The sequence below is a fragment of the Myxine glutinosa genome, chromosome 12 (assembly GCF_964187855.1).
Source record: "Myxine glutinosa chromosome 12, kmMyxGlut1.1, whole genome shotgun sequence".
Lineage (NCBI taxonomy): Eukaryota > Metazoa > Chordata > Myxini > Myxiniformes > Myxinidae > Myxine > Myxine glutinosa.
The window spans coordinates 113,515,818-113,529,952 of record NC_136272.1 but is presented as its reverse complement, the minus strand read 5'-3'; the positions used below and the strand labels follow the sequence as shown (position 1 = coordinate 113,529,952).

General features: G+C 44.6%; 1 protein-coding gene across 1 annotated transcript in view; it reads left to right on the top strand.

Annotated features, from left to right (window-relative positions):
• Nucleotides 1-12,170: 12,170 nt before the first annotated feature.
• The window catches only part of LOC137437344 (endothelin receptor type B-like), a 33,083-nt gene continuing 31,118 nt past the window's right edge, over nucleotides 12,171-14,135 (top strand). Inside the window, exon 1 of the mRNA XM_068131690.2 lies at nucleotides 12,171-12,808. Coding sequence (XP_067987791.2) covers nucleotides 12,386-12,808 — 423 coding nt within the window. The 5' untranslated portion in view covers nucleotides 12,171-12,385. The remainder of the gene's footprint in view (nucleotides 12,809-14,135) is intronic.

The following is a 14,135-nucleotide window of genomic DNA, read 5'->3' as shown; positions in this document are numbered from 1 at the left end:
CATCTCTCCACATGGCGTTGGCGCGAAGCGGACAATTATATATCGGGGGATCGGTAAGTGGCGATTATATGGCGTATGTAATACTTGTATCGGCGCCTTTATACGTGCTCCCGGTATTGCTATGAACGATGCACCACTTCCCCAAACGGTGTTACCAAACACCTTTCACCAACGTCCTTCTGCACAAGCCCTTCTCCACGCTGCAGTCCTCTGCAATGCGTGCTGTGCGCCAGTCCTTTGTAAAGCGCAATCAATCCTTTCAAGGCTTGTCACCGCACGTCTCTCCCTGCTCATAACTGTTCACAGCGCGCGTCCCTCCTCAAAACTCAACTCCGATCAAGACTCGTAACTCAAGCCCACAATGATTGCAGTTGCATCCTATCCGTCCTCATAACTCTAGCGCTCTCCTCATAACTCTGCACACAAACTTTGTGAGTGCCTCTCCCTTCTCAACTCGAGCTCTCTCCTCATAACTCAACAAGCGAACTCACGTCTCAACTGAGGTGATTCAACAGAGGACCCCGGCTCATAAGTTGAGCTCACGATTCGACTCCTGCCTCATAACTCGTTACACTAACCAAGCGCCTCTCCCATCATAGAACTGAGGTGGGGGCCTCACGCGTAGGGTTATATTGCCACGCCCAGCGAACCCTCTGGAATGTCCAGCCACACCCTGTCAGGCGATGTCGCCTCAGCCCTGGTTGGCTGTTGAGGGCTTCCCGGCTCGGCCTTTGACGGCTGCTTGACGTGGCCACACCCCCACCCTTGCGCTCCACCCCCTTTTTGGGCCTTACCTCATTGCATTTGGGCTGGTTCGAGCGGAGGCCCAAGGGCAGCGAACGCTGCTGGCAAAGGAGGTGTAACAAACTGCGAGGGGCAATGGGGTGCAGACTGGATAGCGCTTAATGGCGTCGATTGGAGGGAGGCTGCAAAAATGGACGAACGGGGCCTACTCTTATTTGTTCTACACAACGCAGATGCAACTATTGGAAATGGCCTTATCCTAAACACATACTATGAAATAACTAACGTCCTAAGGTGACCTACGTGTTGCTGGTGCCCTAACTATGGGGTGCAACCTTTAACCTTTAATGATGTTACCTGTGTGGGTTTTCAAAACCGCAACAATATATTGCTATGTCTGTGAGGTAGGCAGTGATATGTAGAGTCAGGTAGATTTGTATAGGTAGTGCTCCAGATGTCAGGTAAGAACCATCACCATGTAATATGTTTTGTTTAGCCGAATGTTGGAGTAAGGTGTATCTTCGTCTCCATTACGAGGAATGGGGCATGTTAACTAGAATAGGGATTATGTTAATTCCCCTATTCGTCAAACCTCAGTAATTTATCCTTTATCTCTTTTGTCACCGCACCATAGACACTGGTGAGGAAATGCCCATTAATTGCACTAAATAATGACAATAAAACCAATCGGAAGCGAGTTCTGAACACTGCCGATGGACACCACCATCTGCATCGCCACACATAGCTCGGGCAGGCTGAGAACACGCCCCGAGGAGCCGGCAGACCAAGAAGGCACTCATCCATTGGTGAAGGAGGGGCGAGCATGAAATGGCACACTGATTGGTGGAGAGCTAGACGAGGTGGTGGTTGGGCTGGACTGATTGGTGGAGAAGCGCTGATGACATCACGACCTGATGTCAAAAGAACTCTATGACCGACATTTTCTTCTTGCTCTCCTCTCTTGCCCTGCTCTTGCCTTATTCTTGTCTTCTCTCTCACTTTCCCCTCACGCCTTCCTCTGCCATCGACTCTCTCCTCTTGGTTCCAGGCTTTTGTGGAAGACGGTGGTGCGCAGACATTCCTCTCATTAGGCTTCATCGCGGCGGTCGTGTTCCGAGATCTTGCCAGTGGTGGTTGGGACGAGGCGGAAGAGCTGGTGTTTTGCCAACGCGGTTGGAAAGCAGGCTGCGCGCCTGCCATTCCAGACTGACCGCGAGGCCTTGTTCCCACCAAGGCAGAAGCAACATTCGGACTGCGCGATTTGGGCCTAACGATTGCTGACGACGCACCGAGCGAGTTAAACTAAGTGCTATAATTACTTATTTTCCAGTTCTTGAATTTCCCTCTGTGTACGGTGTCTGTTCTGGGAGCGTTCCATATAGGAACTTTAGTTTTCGTCGCGTTTTTCTTGGTACTGGCATTCCGTCTTAATAAATCCGTTCGTTTTTTTTTTTGTACATTCTAAACCCGGTTTTTGTTTGAGTTATTTTCTGCAGGTTGAAGACTGCCCGGCAGGATCGCTCAGGTAAGCGCTTCAGCTTCCTCCTCTTTATTCCCACGCAAAGATAAAGTCCGCAATTGAACTGAATGCTTCGGAGTAAAAGCTCGCTATTGGCCATCCGTGACTCTCCTGGTGTTAACTGGGAGGGAATCACACGACAATATATATACCCCCACATCCTATATATATATATCCTACATTTTCATTCCCTGACCCTGACTGAGTTTAAGAATGTCAGTATGAACACAAATACATTGTAATAAAACTCAGCCCCATACACAAGTGGTGGTATAAATAATCGCTCGCAAAAACCTGTGTTTCCATAGATTTGTCTGCTTACATCCAAGAGTAGTTGTGTCAAAACCAATTGTAATGAACATATTTATCTGAGAATAACTCTATTATTTTATGGTTTTAAGGCTTAACCTAAACTGCAGCTACACTAATGATTATTATTCACGTGACGGAAGTTTGGGTTAAGACTCTAAAACCATAAAATAATGAATGTTCCAAGTTGCCCCACAGCATGTTCCAAATAGCCCAATGGTCTGGGTTAGTTGGAACACTTCATACATGGTCACCTGACTTGATATGCACATGTAACTGTCAAATGTTAGCATTTCTTAATATATTATAATTGCAGCACGTATGCGTATATATGTAGTGCACTATCTTTTGCTTTTCTAAATAAAACCATACTATGTAAAAAAGAATTTTTTCGTAAAAAAATGTTTTAACTAACATCACCTTCCTCGACCCAATCATCAGTGAAACCCAAATATCGCACCAGTTTCCTTAGCAACTGTTCCATCTTCATGTACATCTCCATGTACACCCTCCCTTACCTTACACATAATCAAATCCATAAATAACTGAAACAATTCCGGTGAGCTAACACATTATGTACGAAAATAAAATTTCTACATACAGTAACTTTGTCCTTCTTGAGTTTCTTTACCCCACGATCTTTGACATCATCGGAGTAATAATAATAATAAAAATATAAATAATAATAATATTCATCTGCATGGGGCTCGTTTGGCGTAGGGTGGGGGTGAGGGGTTCATGGGGAAGAGAGGGAGGAGCCTGCGGAAGGGATTGAAGAAGCTTGATTCGAAAGAAATGTTTTTTTTGTTTGTTTGTATGCAAGATCGAGGCTCGTGTAAGAGCTAACATCAATCACAAAAAAACCAATCGGACAAACAAAACATACAATAAAGGGAGCGGGAGACAAGATGGGGAGAGAGAGGGAAGAACAAAATTACAAGAGCAGAGAACAGGGACAACGGGAATGTGTGGGGGGGGGGGGGGGGGTGGGAGAGGTATAAAACACATGGACACTGCTAGGACTTCCAGGAAAGAAAGAAGTCGGTATTTCAAAAGAAGTGGATCTGGGGTGATTTAACGGGGGTAGAAAAGATCAAGGTTTTGGATGGGGGAAGATAAGAGATGGTGATGAACAGCTGTTTTAAAGACCTGGAGGGAGGAGTGCGATTGAAGAGAGAAACTCGAAGTTCGTTTATCCACAATGCTTATACAATGAACGAATAAACGAAACCTCATAAAGATGTGATTTCAGATATTCTGAGTCACGTTATTCCTGGAATCCCGAGGTTAACCTATGCATGTACACATTTTGGTCGGTTATATACAATGGTGCATAACGGGGTTTCGATGCAGTATCACACGATTTGCTCAGGGGGAGCAGATAACCAGGTGCACACGTTTATTGACCATAGGTTCATTTTGAAAGAGGTGCTCGAAGTGCAGGGTCCTGAAGGAAGTAGATGAGCAGGGGGATGCGAGTCGGGGCAAAAAGCACATTATGGATCGAAAGGAGAGTTATGGCAGTCAGGCAGGGCAGGCTGTTTATAACAAGACCTCGGCTCACGACGCAGGGGTACAACGGGCCTATTGATGGAACGTCGAGGGGCAGCACGGGTTCGAGGGATGTGACAGTGCACAAAAGGCGATGTGGGTAAAGTGGGGTGAGGGGGGCATTTGGGAAGATGATAGAAGAGAAGACACGGGTTGTTTGAGAGAAAAGTGAAAAGGGTGCAGGGACATTGGGTGTATGGATGAACTTAAAGGAATCAGGTTACACGTACACACACACACACACACACACACACATATATATATATATATATATATACATACATATATATATATATATATATGTATGTATATATATCTATCTATAATTCCAGTAATCTCTGTGTGTATGTTTGTTTGTACGTTTGTTTGTTTGTTTGTATGTCTGTGACCGCTGTTTCTCGACAACTACCGGTCCGATATACTTGAAACTTGCCAGGTATATTGCTGGGGACCCGAGGATGTGCCTTTTCAAGGTTTCATATTAATCGGACAATTACTTACCGAGCTATGTCCAAAAAACGATTCAACCAATCAGAGAGCAGCGAGCTATCGCGTGTGCCGAACGTGGCGGACACACTCTGCCTCGGATGGCACATTTGAGAGCGTATTCATTTATTTCCCGTCGGCAAACTATGTTGCCGTTAAACTATGTTTTAAAACTAATTATAAAACTAATAAAAACTAATTTGCGATTCATCGTAACTGCGATATACGACCTTCCGGAGCTCCCGTGAGAGCGTGCGCCATTACGGATAGTAATTCAATTAAAAACATAAAAACATTGTCCCAATTCAGTCAGAGCGAAGGGCGTTGTTTTAAGCGAAGAGCGTTTTATTTTTCCCCTTAAATTCAGTCGCCGGACGGTGAAAGCTTTTTTTTGGGGGCAGCTACTGGCAGCCACGTACGGCCAATCACAGGACACGTTGTTGTGTCGACGTGCCGTGTTGTTTTCCCTCGCGGTTTGGAATGTTTTTCCTTTTCATTTTTTTTCTCTTCTCTTTCTACTTGATGATGGTAGCAGTTCTGTACTCGCAAGCCGTTCGCCGTTCGCTTTGGCGTTGCGAATGGACCAAAACATTTCATGAACCAAACCATTTCATGTAAAGCGTTCGCCGTTCGCTTTGGCGTTGCGAATGGACCAAAACATTTCATGGACCAAACCATTTCATGTAAATAGAGGGGGGGGATATAATTTTAGATATATATATAGTACGGGCATGCCCTAGTATATATAACAGTTTGTGTGTGTGTGTGTGTGTGTGTGTGTGTGTGTGTGTGTGTGTGTGTGTGTGTGTGTGTGTGTGTGTGTGTGTGTGTGTGTAATGTTACCGATAGACTCCTAAACGGAGAGGCTTACGTGCTTGATATTTGACATAGACATGGCCATTGAGCGTGGGACGAACATGGCCGAACTCAAAATATTTGACGATCCATATTTTTTATTCATATTTACCTCAGCGCATTTCAGCGAAGTACCCGCTAATCTCAGCCGGTTCCAGAGCAGCTCGCTGATTCGCTCAGCGAGATCACGTGATGTTCCATTACCGCCGCTAGACTGATTCGCTCAGAGCGACACGTGATGTTCCATCCCGTCACACGTCACACGTTTTTTCACCTTTTATGCGATCGTGTTTTGTATCGATTTTGTGCGATATGAATTAAATGTCTTTGAAACAGCTGTGAAACGTCTTTCCACAACCCTTCCGTAACCGATTGGAGCATTGTATTGCCGCACAAAACGAGATCCTCGAAGAGAGTTGGTCGAGCCGTTTCGCTCAGAGCGATCACGTGATGTTCCATCCCGTCACACGTCACACGTTTTTTCACCTTTTATGCAATCGTGTTTTGTATCGATTTTGTGCGATATGAATTAAATGTCTTTGAAACAGCTGTGAAACGTCTTTCCACAACCCTTCCGTAACCGATTGGAGCAGTTTATTGCCGCATCAAACGAGATCCGCGAAGCGAGTTGGTCGAGTCGTGCTGACCAAGATGGCGACACGGCGGCTTCACTTTTCACGGAGTATGAGCGTTCTATATACGTATTTTCAATTCAGTGCGCCCGTGATTTGTGGCATAGACATGACCATTGGGCCTTCACGGTGTAATTTGTGTGAGGCTTTTGTCCGAGTGAGCTTGAGTCGAGAGGGCGAATGTACGGGTTGGGAATGTACGGGTCTCCCTTCCCCCGCCCGGCAACGCCGGTACTGGAGGACGTCACAGGATCGGTGAGTCTCCAAAATCCGCTTCGTGCTGTTGCGAATATGCAGGACTATGTCCGATTGTTGTGCTGCTCTCCGACCATGAGAACTGCAACGTCATTGTTGACTGGCCATCCCCTTCCCTCCCCCTTCCCCCTCCCCCCCTCCGTCCCCCCTTCCATTCCCCCTCCACCCTACCCCCTCCACCCTACCCCCTCCCCTTCTCCCCTCCCTCTCCCCCCTCCCCCTCCCTTTCCCCTCCCCCCCTCCCCCTCCCCTTCTCCCCTCCCCCTCCCTTTTCCCTTGAAAGGCTGCATGAGCAAATGGAAGCAATGTTTCTTCCAGAATGGCACTGTACTTCAACTGGTTCAGGTTTTCATTCAGAACAACCAGGTCAGGTTTGCCCCTGCATGAAAAGCAGCCCAAACGGTCACCCCACCACCTCCAGCTTGGACTCTTGGCACTAAACAATCTTCGTTGTAGGCTTCATGCACTTGTCTGTGCACTCGGACGCGGCCATCTTGACGATAGACAAGAAATCTAGACAGGTCACTGAAGATCACGTGATTCCAGTGTCCTGGCTGCCATTGACGGTGCTCTCTGGCCCACCTCAATCGGCGCTGGCTGTGTTGTCTGGTCAGGCGTGGCTTTCTCAGGGGACGCCTAGCACGAGAGCCTGCTTCAACCAGTCGTTGATTGACTAGCCTTCTGGATACAGGCACATTTGTCAGTTGCTGCCACTCAGCCTTAAGCCGATTAGCTGAATTGGTACGGCCATTGCGGACTGACCGGTGCAGCTGGCTATCATCCCTCCTTGTGGTTCTGTGGGGACGTCCTGGCCTCGTTATTGGAGGAGGGACACCCCTCTGAGCATTTCGTTTCAGCATCTTTGACACCTGACCTTGAGTGATGCAATACTGCCGAGCAATAGCACGCTGTTGCATGCCAGAATTTCGTAAAGCCACCACTCCATGACAAACAGCATTGTCAAGTTAACGGACCATCTCCAGAGGAAGCGGCAATAACTTTTGTAGACGTGCAGCAGTTGTTTTCTTCTAATACAGAATGCAACAACCCTTACATACCGGATTGTGAAGCCAATCGTCAAATGTACCTGTCCGTACATTTTGTCACGCCACCTGTGATATAATCCTGTTATTGACTTCTTACTGCGACAATCAGTGACATGGTACTATTAACAAAGCAATCACCAAAGCGTAAAAGAAATTCACCAGATTGATATACTGAGTTCAGAAAGTAAACCCAAGTCAAGAAAAAAAAATATTCCATATTAAATGCCAAGTCTGTATCTATCTATAATTCCAGTAATCTCTGTGTGTATGCGACCGCTGTTTCTCGACAACTACCGGTCCGATATACTTGAAACTTGCCAGGTATATTGCTGGGGACCCGAGGATGTGCCTTTTCAAGGTTTCATATTAATCGGACAAGTAGTTACCGAGCTATGTCCAAAAAACGATTCGACCAATCAGAGAGCAGCGAGCTACCGAGCTATGGCGATTTAGCCGTTCGCCGTTCGCTTTGGCTTTGCGAATGGACCAAACCATTTCATGTAAATAGAGGGGGGGGTTCTACCGTACTCGCAAGCCGTTCGCTTTGGCTTTGCGAATGGACCAAACCATTTCATGTAAATAGAGGGGGGGGGGATATAATTTTAGATATATATATAGTACGGGCATGCCCTAGTATATATAAATGTATATATATACAGTTACGTGAAAAAGTAAGTACACCCCATGTAAAGTTTTGACTTTTTCAACATATTTCAACATACAGCTATTTGATCTTCATTTCAACAATATTGATAGATAAAGGTGATATAATATAACAAATATCATGAAACATTTACATTTTGTAGTCCATTGTATAATGTAAATAAACATAAATGCAAATTTCGCATGTGGAAAATGTAAGTACACCCTTGGCTCTAATAGCCATATAATAACCATATCTAATAGTGGCATTGCCCCCTTTGGCAGAAACAACCTCAAGTAGGCGTTTCTTATAACTGTCTACCAGTCTCTGACATCGACTGGGAGAAATTTTTGCCCACTCCTCCATGCAGAATTCTTTCAGCCGTGCGATGTTTGAGGGGTTTCTGGCATGCACAGCTCGTTTCAAATCCCCCCACAACAGCTCGATTGGATTTAGATCCGGGCTTTGACTTGGCCATTCCAGAACCCTCCATTTCTTTCTTTTCAGCCATTCCTTGGTGGATTTACTGGTATGTTTAGGGTCATTGTCATGTTGTAAGGTCCACCTTCGGTTGAGCTTCAACTTTCTGACAGATGGCCTCACATTATCCTCAAGCTCCCTCTGGTACAATGAAGAATTCATAGTGGATTCTATGATGGTGAGCTGCCCAGGCCCTGATGCAGCAAAGCTACCCCAAACCATAAATATTTCCACCACCATGCTTTACAGTTGGTATCAGGTTCTTGTGGTCAAATGCTGTCTTTGGTTTTCGCCAAACATGTCTTCTGGTACTGTGGCCAAATAGCTCTACCTTTGACTCATCTGTCAAGAACACATTGTTCCAGAAGTGCTGGTCTTTGCCTAGGTGTTCATTGGCAAACTTTAGTCTTGCTTTGTTCAAATGTTCTTTCTGGACAGCAAAGGTTTCCTCATGGCGCACCTCCCATGTAGATCAAATTTGTGCAGCCTCTTTCTAATGGTAGACTCGTGCACTTTGACATCAACTGTGGCAAGAGCTACCTGTAGGTCCCATGATGACATTCTGGGGTTCTAAGAGACTTCTTTCAGCATCTTGCGGTCTGCTCTCGGGCTGAACTTGCTGGGGCGGCCTGGCCTGCACAAGTTGACAGTTGTTTAGAATATTCTCCACTTGTAGCTGATCTTCCGGACAGTCGAATGATTGATTTCAAATTGTTTGGAGATCTTTTTGAATCCCTTCCCAGACTCGTAGGCATCTATAACCTTCTTTCTGAAGGCCTCAGAGAGCTCTTTTGATCTCGGCATGGTGACGCCGCACTCTTCAACAACAAAAAGCAAACCAAACGAAATGTCTGAGGTTTAAATAAGACAGGTTCCTCCAAGATCCTCTCTAATGATGTTCTAATCATTTGCACCTGAGCTGGTGCACCTGATTCTAATTTGAGGTATTTGAAGTAGTGATAAATGTAGGGGTGTACTTACTTTTTCCACATGCGAAATTTGCATTTATGTTTATTTAAATTATACAATGGACTACAAAATGTAAATGTTTCATGATATTTGTTATATTATATCACCATCTATCAATATTGTTGTCGAATGTTGTCGAACAATGAAGATCAAATAGCTGTATGTTGAAATATGTTGAAAAAGTCAAAACTTTACATGGGGTGTACTTACTTTTTCACGTGACTGTATGTATATGTGTGTGTGTGTGTGTGTGTGTGTGTGTGTGTGTGTGTGTGTGTGTGTGTGTGTGTGTGTGTGTGTGTGTGTGTGTGTGTGTATGTATGTATGTATGTGTATATATATATATATATATATATATTACTTATATTTATATTATACATGTATATATACATTATATATGTTGCCTTATAGCCTGGGATCAAAATGCATTAACTCAAACTTTTTCCATCTTTATTTACACATCGTAACCCACAACCTCCAAGTGAAAAACAAATTCTACAAATTTCAGAAAATAAATTAAAAATACAAATCTACGATATCTTGGTTGGATAAGCGATAATACCAATTGTAAATTCGCTGAGGTGTAACCAATCACTTTCAAAATCGCACACCAAGTTAATTGGCCTCCACCTGTGTTCAATTGTGGTGATACTGATTATTTCATAATAAAATCAGCTGTTTCTGTAGGTTTCCTCTGCTGGGTAGTGCATTTCACAGCAAAGACTCAACCATGAACACCAATGAGCTTTCAAAAGAGCTCTGGGATAAAGTTGTGGTTAGGCACAGATCAGGGGATAGGGATAAAATATTAAAAAATTCCTTGAATATGCCTTGGCGCACAGTCACGACAATCATTAAGAAGTGGAAAGCGTATGGTACTACCAATAAGTGGACGCTTCGTGGCCGGGGTTACAGAGCCAGGAGACCTTTCAGACACACTAAGCAGCCCGCTTGCCATACTGCTGGACACGCCAACACTGGAATCTCGCATCCTGGAGGAAGATCTATTGGTTTTTGACTTACAATGGGCACATTGTCAAGTACTCCTGATGGGGAACAAAGGCATGATAATAATGACATCATAGGTGAAGTGGTACTCCAGCCATAAATGATTTAATCGAATGCCTTATCCTAAAAATCTGAAATTTCCTGCACATGATCTTTGACCCATTTATATTGGAATATTAAATTTATGACATCATAGGTCACATGGTTTGTCAGCCATATTGGATTAAACCTAAAACTTAAAAAAAAAACATCTCCCAAATCACCAAAGCGATCGACTCAAAACTTTACGTGTGTCATTCACTAGGCATAGCGATTATAAGTTGATCATGAAAACGTCATTGGTCGCATGGTGTGGCAGCCATATTGGATTGAAGGAAAATATTAAATAACTATATCTCAGAAACCGCTTACCCTATCGATGTGAAACTTTACAAAACCAGAGTAGAGTGACCAATATCGGACCAGACAAAAAAAAATGTCATCCAACACCAATGGTGCATATAGTTTGAAAATGATGACATTGTAGGTCATGTGGTTTGGGAGCCATCTTGGATAGAAAAACGAACCTTATCCGATCAATACAAAACTTGAAAACCATGAACCCTACCCATACATATGCAGAGTGTACATTTTTGATGTCATATGTCACGTGGTTTGGCAACCATATTAGCTTGAAAGCCGATATTAAAAAAACCCTTTTCCGAAACCGCTTCACCGATCGATGTGAAACCTGTCATGTCTGGTAAAAATGTGATACGTGAGAACAGCTGAAGGGATTTAAATCAAACCTGTTTATTTTTAGGACAGTCAACAAGGGCATCTACCCGTCGTCATGGGCAGGGACTATGCGGAGGCCTATTGGCAACACAGTCAAATTGCTCTAGTTTTATTTTAAAGGTGTTGTTAGTGAGCTGAAACAGGTCCATAGATTAATTCCGAAGAGATGGCCTGGCATTGCGAAAATGTTGGCCCATTGACCTGTGCTTGGCGGTGTGGCATCTGACACTGTTTGCAGTGGGTGGTTCTGTCTCACAGGCTGTGCCCACTGCACACCAGCTGAAGTGGAAAGTATCTTTTAACTGTAAAATCTTGTTTGTCAGCTGCCAAACTTATATGCATTGTTCGTCCAAGCAGAGACATCACATGGATGGTTCGTCCACACACAGACGTTATGTAATGTGGATGGTTCATCGAAGTGAAAAAAAAAAGTTTATTGATATTTTATCAATATATTATATATTTAATATGATGTATGTAAAGGTCGTTTTTGGGAACAAACGTGGGTACTGAGTAATCCTGTGAGCGCACGTGGTTATTCATCCCGCCGTGGATTCGTCTCGGCCCGCCATGAAGAACAAGGCCCCGTGTCGTGCCCAGAGGCCGAGTAACACACAAAAAACAAAGCGAGACACATTCCTGTCCTCATGTGATATCAAAGAATCTTTTGGAGCATTTTGTCTTCAGTCCAACAATCCCTGCCAACTTGTCTTTTACCTTTCGCTGTGCGTCATATAATCGCTCTGAATGTATGGAGAATGTAAATATGAATTATCCTCCAGATTCATTCAAATCGATCAATCTTGTCCACAGTGAGGCATGACCAAAGTACCAGATTTTGCAGTCACATGACATGTTCATTACAAATATACAGCAGTCAACTCAAGCCTGGACCGCGGGTGGTCCTTTATGGCTCAAGACCAGAACTGCAAAACTGCCCAACGGCATCTGGTCCCCTTCCGACCCCCTTTTCCCAATTAAACATCACCCTCCTGAACAATTGTCCCTCATTCTTGTCGCTCCTCCCAGGCGATCCTCCATCCTTATCTCTCGTTGCAGCCCATCCAGCACTTCCATTCACGGAGGGTCCAGTCGCAGTAAATACCACGCGATGCACGCCTCGCTACGTCTGGTGCTCATGGTCTCACTCACCGTCCGGTGGGTCCCGTCGACCTCCGCGGAGATCGTCGGCAACGTGACTTTCATGGCAGAGCGTCGTGATCTCCGAGTGGATCTCACGGCGACCATCTCCACCGATGAGTCAGCGGCTCGACCAGGCCCGAACGGTGGGAACGTGGAGCGCCCTCGCAGGGCCGGCTGTACGAAGCCCCCGGAGATCCAGCACGCCTTCAAGGCGATCAACACGGTCGTGTCGTGCGCGGTGTTCATCGTGGGTCTTGTGGGGAACCTGACTCTGCTTCGCATCATTTGTTGCAACAAGCGCATGCGGAACGGACCGAATGTGCTGATCGGGAGCCTGGCGTTGGGCGACCTCCTCTACATCGTTATCGCCATCCCAATCAGCATGTACAAGGTCGGATTACTCCTTCGTTCACTTCCACATATAGCACTATGGTTTGTTAAGATGCAGGCAGTGTGTGCTGACTGCTGGTGTCCTATAGGGGTTTCGTATTGCCACCTCATCCAGTCTTGTTGGAACTTTAATATAGACCACAAGTGACGTGTGGATATAAAATGGTTCCTTTTATAACAATCTGTGATCCATCCAACATTCTAACTTTACGATTCATTTAATTTAACACACTAGCAACGGTACCCGCCCTATGGGCAGGGCTTCAATTGGGAGGCCCAAATGAAAAGGAAAAATATCAGATATTGAAGTCTTTTTTATTTTAAACGATTCATATAAACATCCGTTAAATCATATCACACGCAAGTCATCAAAATCTAAACAGTATTTGTAGAATTTCAATAAAGGCCACGTCACTGTTCATATCGGTAAATATTATTCCATCGTGTTTGGAAAAACTGGAAAATTGGAAAAACAATATAGCCTATTTTACTCCAGTTGGTCCCAGGATTACCCACCCAAAATTTCGTTGCGATCGGTTCGGCCGTTTTTGCGGTACCTGGGAACAGACAGACAGACAGACAGACATTTGGTGAATTATAGTAAGGTGATCTGATTTCACTCATTCATTTAACTCCAACACATTACTCGATATAACGCTAACTACAAGTACAATTACAAGTAGAAGAGCATTCGGTAGAGAGCATACCTCCACCATGCCGAACGCTTTAACTTTTGTATCCCACTGATAGGCCAGATCCGGATTCAGTCCTGAACCAAATTAGAATCGGCTTCTTCATGTCACCCAAATAATCCATCCACAACTTTTTTTTCGGCCCCATCACTCAATCGTGAAGAATCACTTACATAAATAAAAACAATTATCTGATCTGGATCCATATTGCAAAAAGGCACGTGAAAGACTCGAAGAGCATGAGGCAAAATATTCTGTGGTCTGACAAGATGCAAACTGAACTCTTTTGCCTGAAAGCAAAGCACTACGTCAGGTGGAAACCGAGCACAGCTCATCACCATCTCACACCATCCCGACCGTGACCCATCATGTTATGGGGATGCTTTTCAGCGGCAAGGACTGGGAGATTTGTAAGTTTACAGGGAATAGTGAATGGAGTCAAATACTGTCAAATCCTTAAGGAGAACCTGATTCAGAGTGCAAAAGACCTTTGACTGCGGTGAAGATTTTTGTTCCATCACTACTTTTTGAGATATCGTGCTCTATATCGGTTTTTGCCGTATCTCTCAATGATGAAGAATCACTTTAAAAATTCTCAGATCCAGATCCGGATCTTCACCAAAATCTAATCATTTC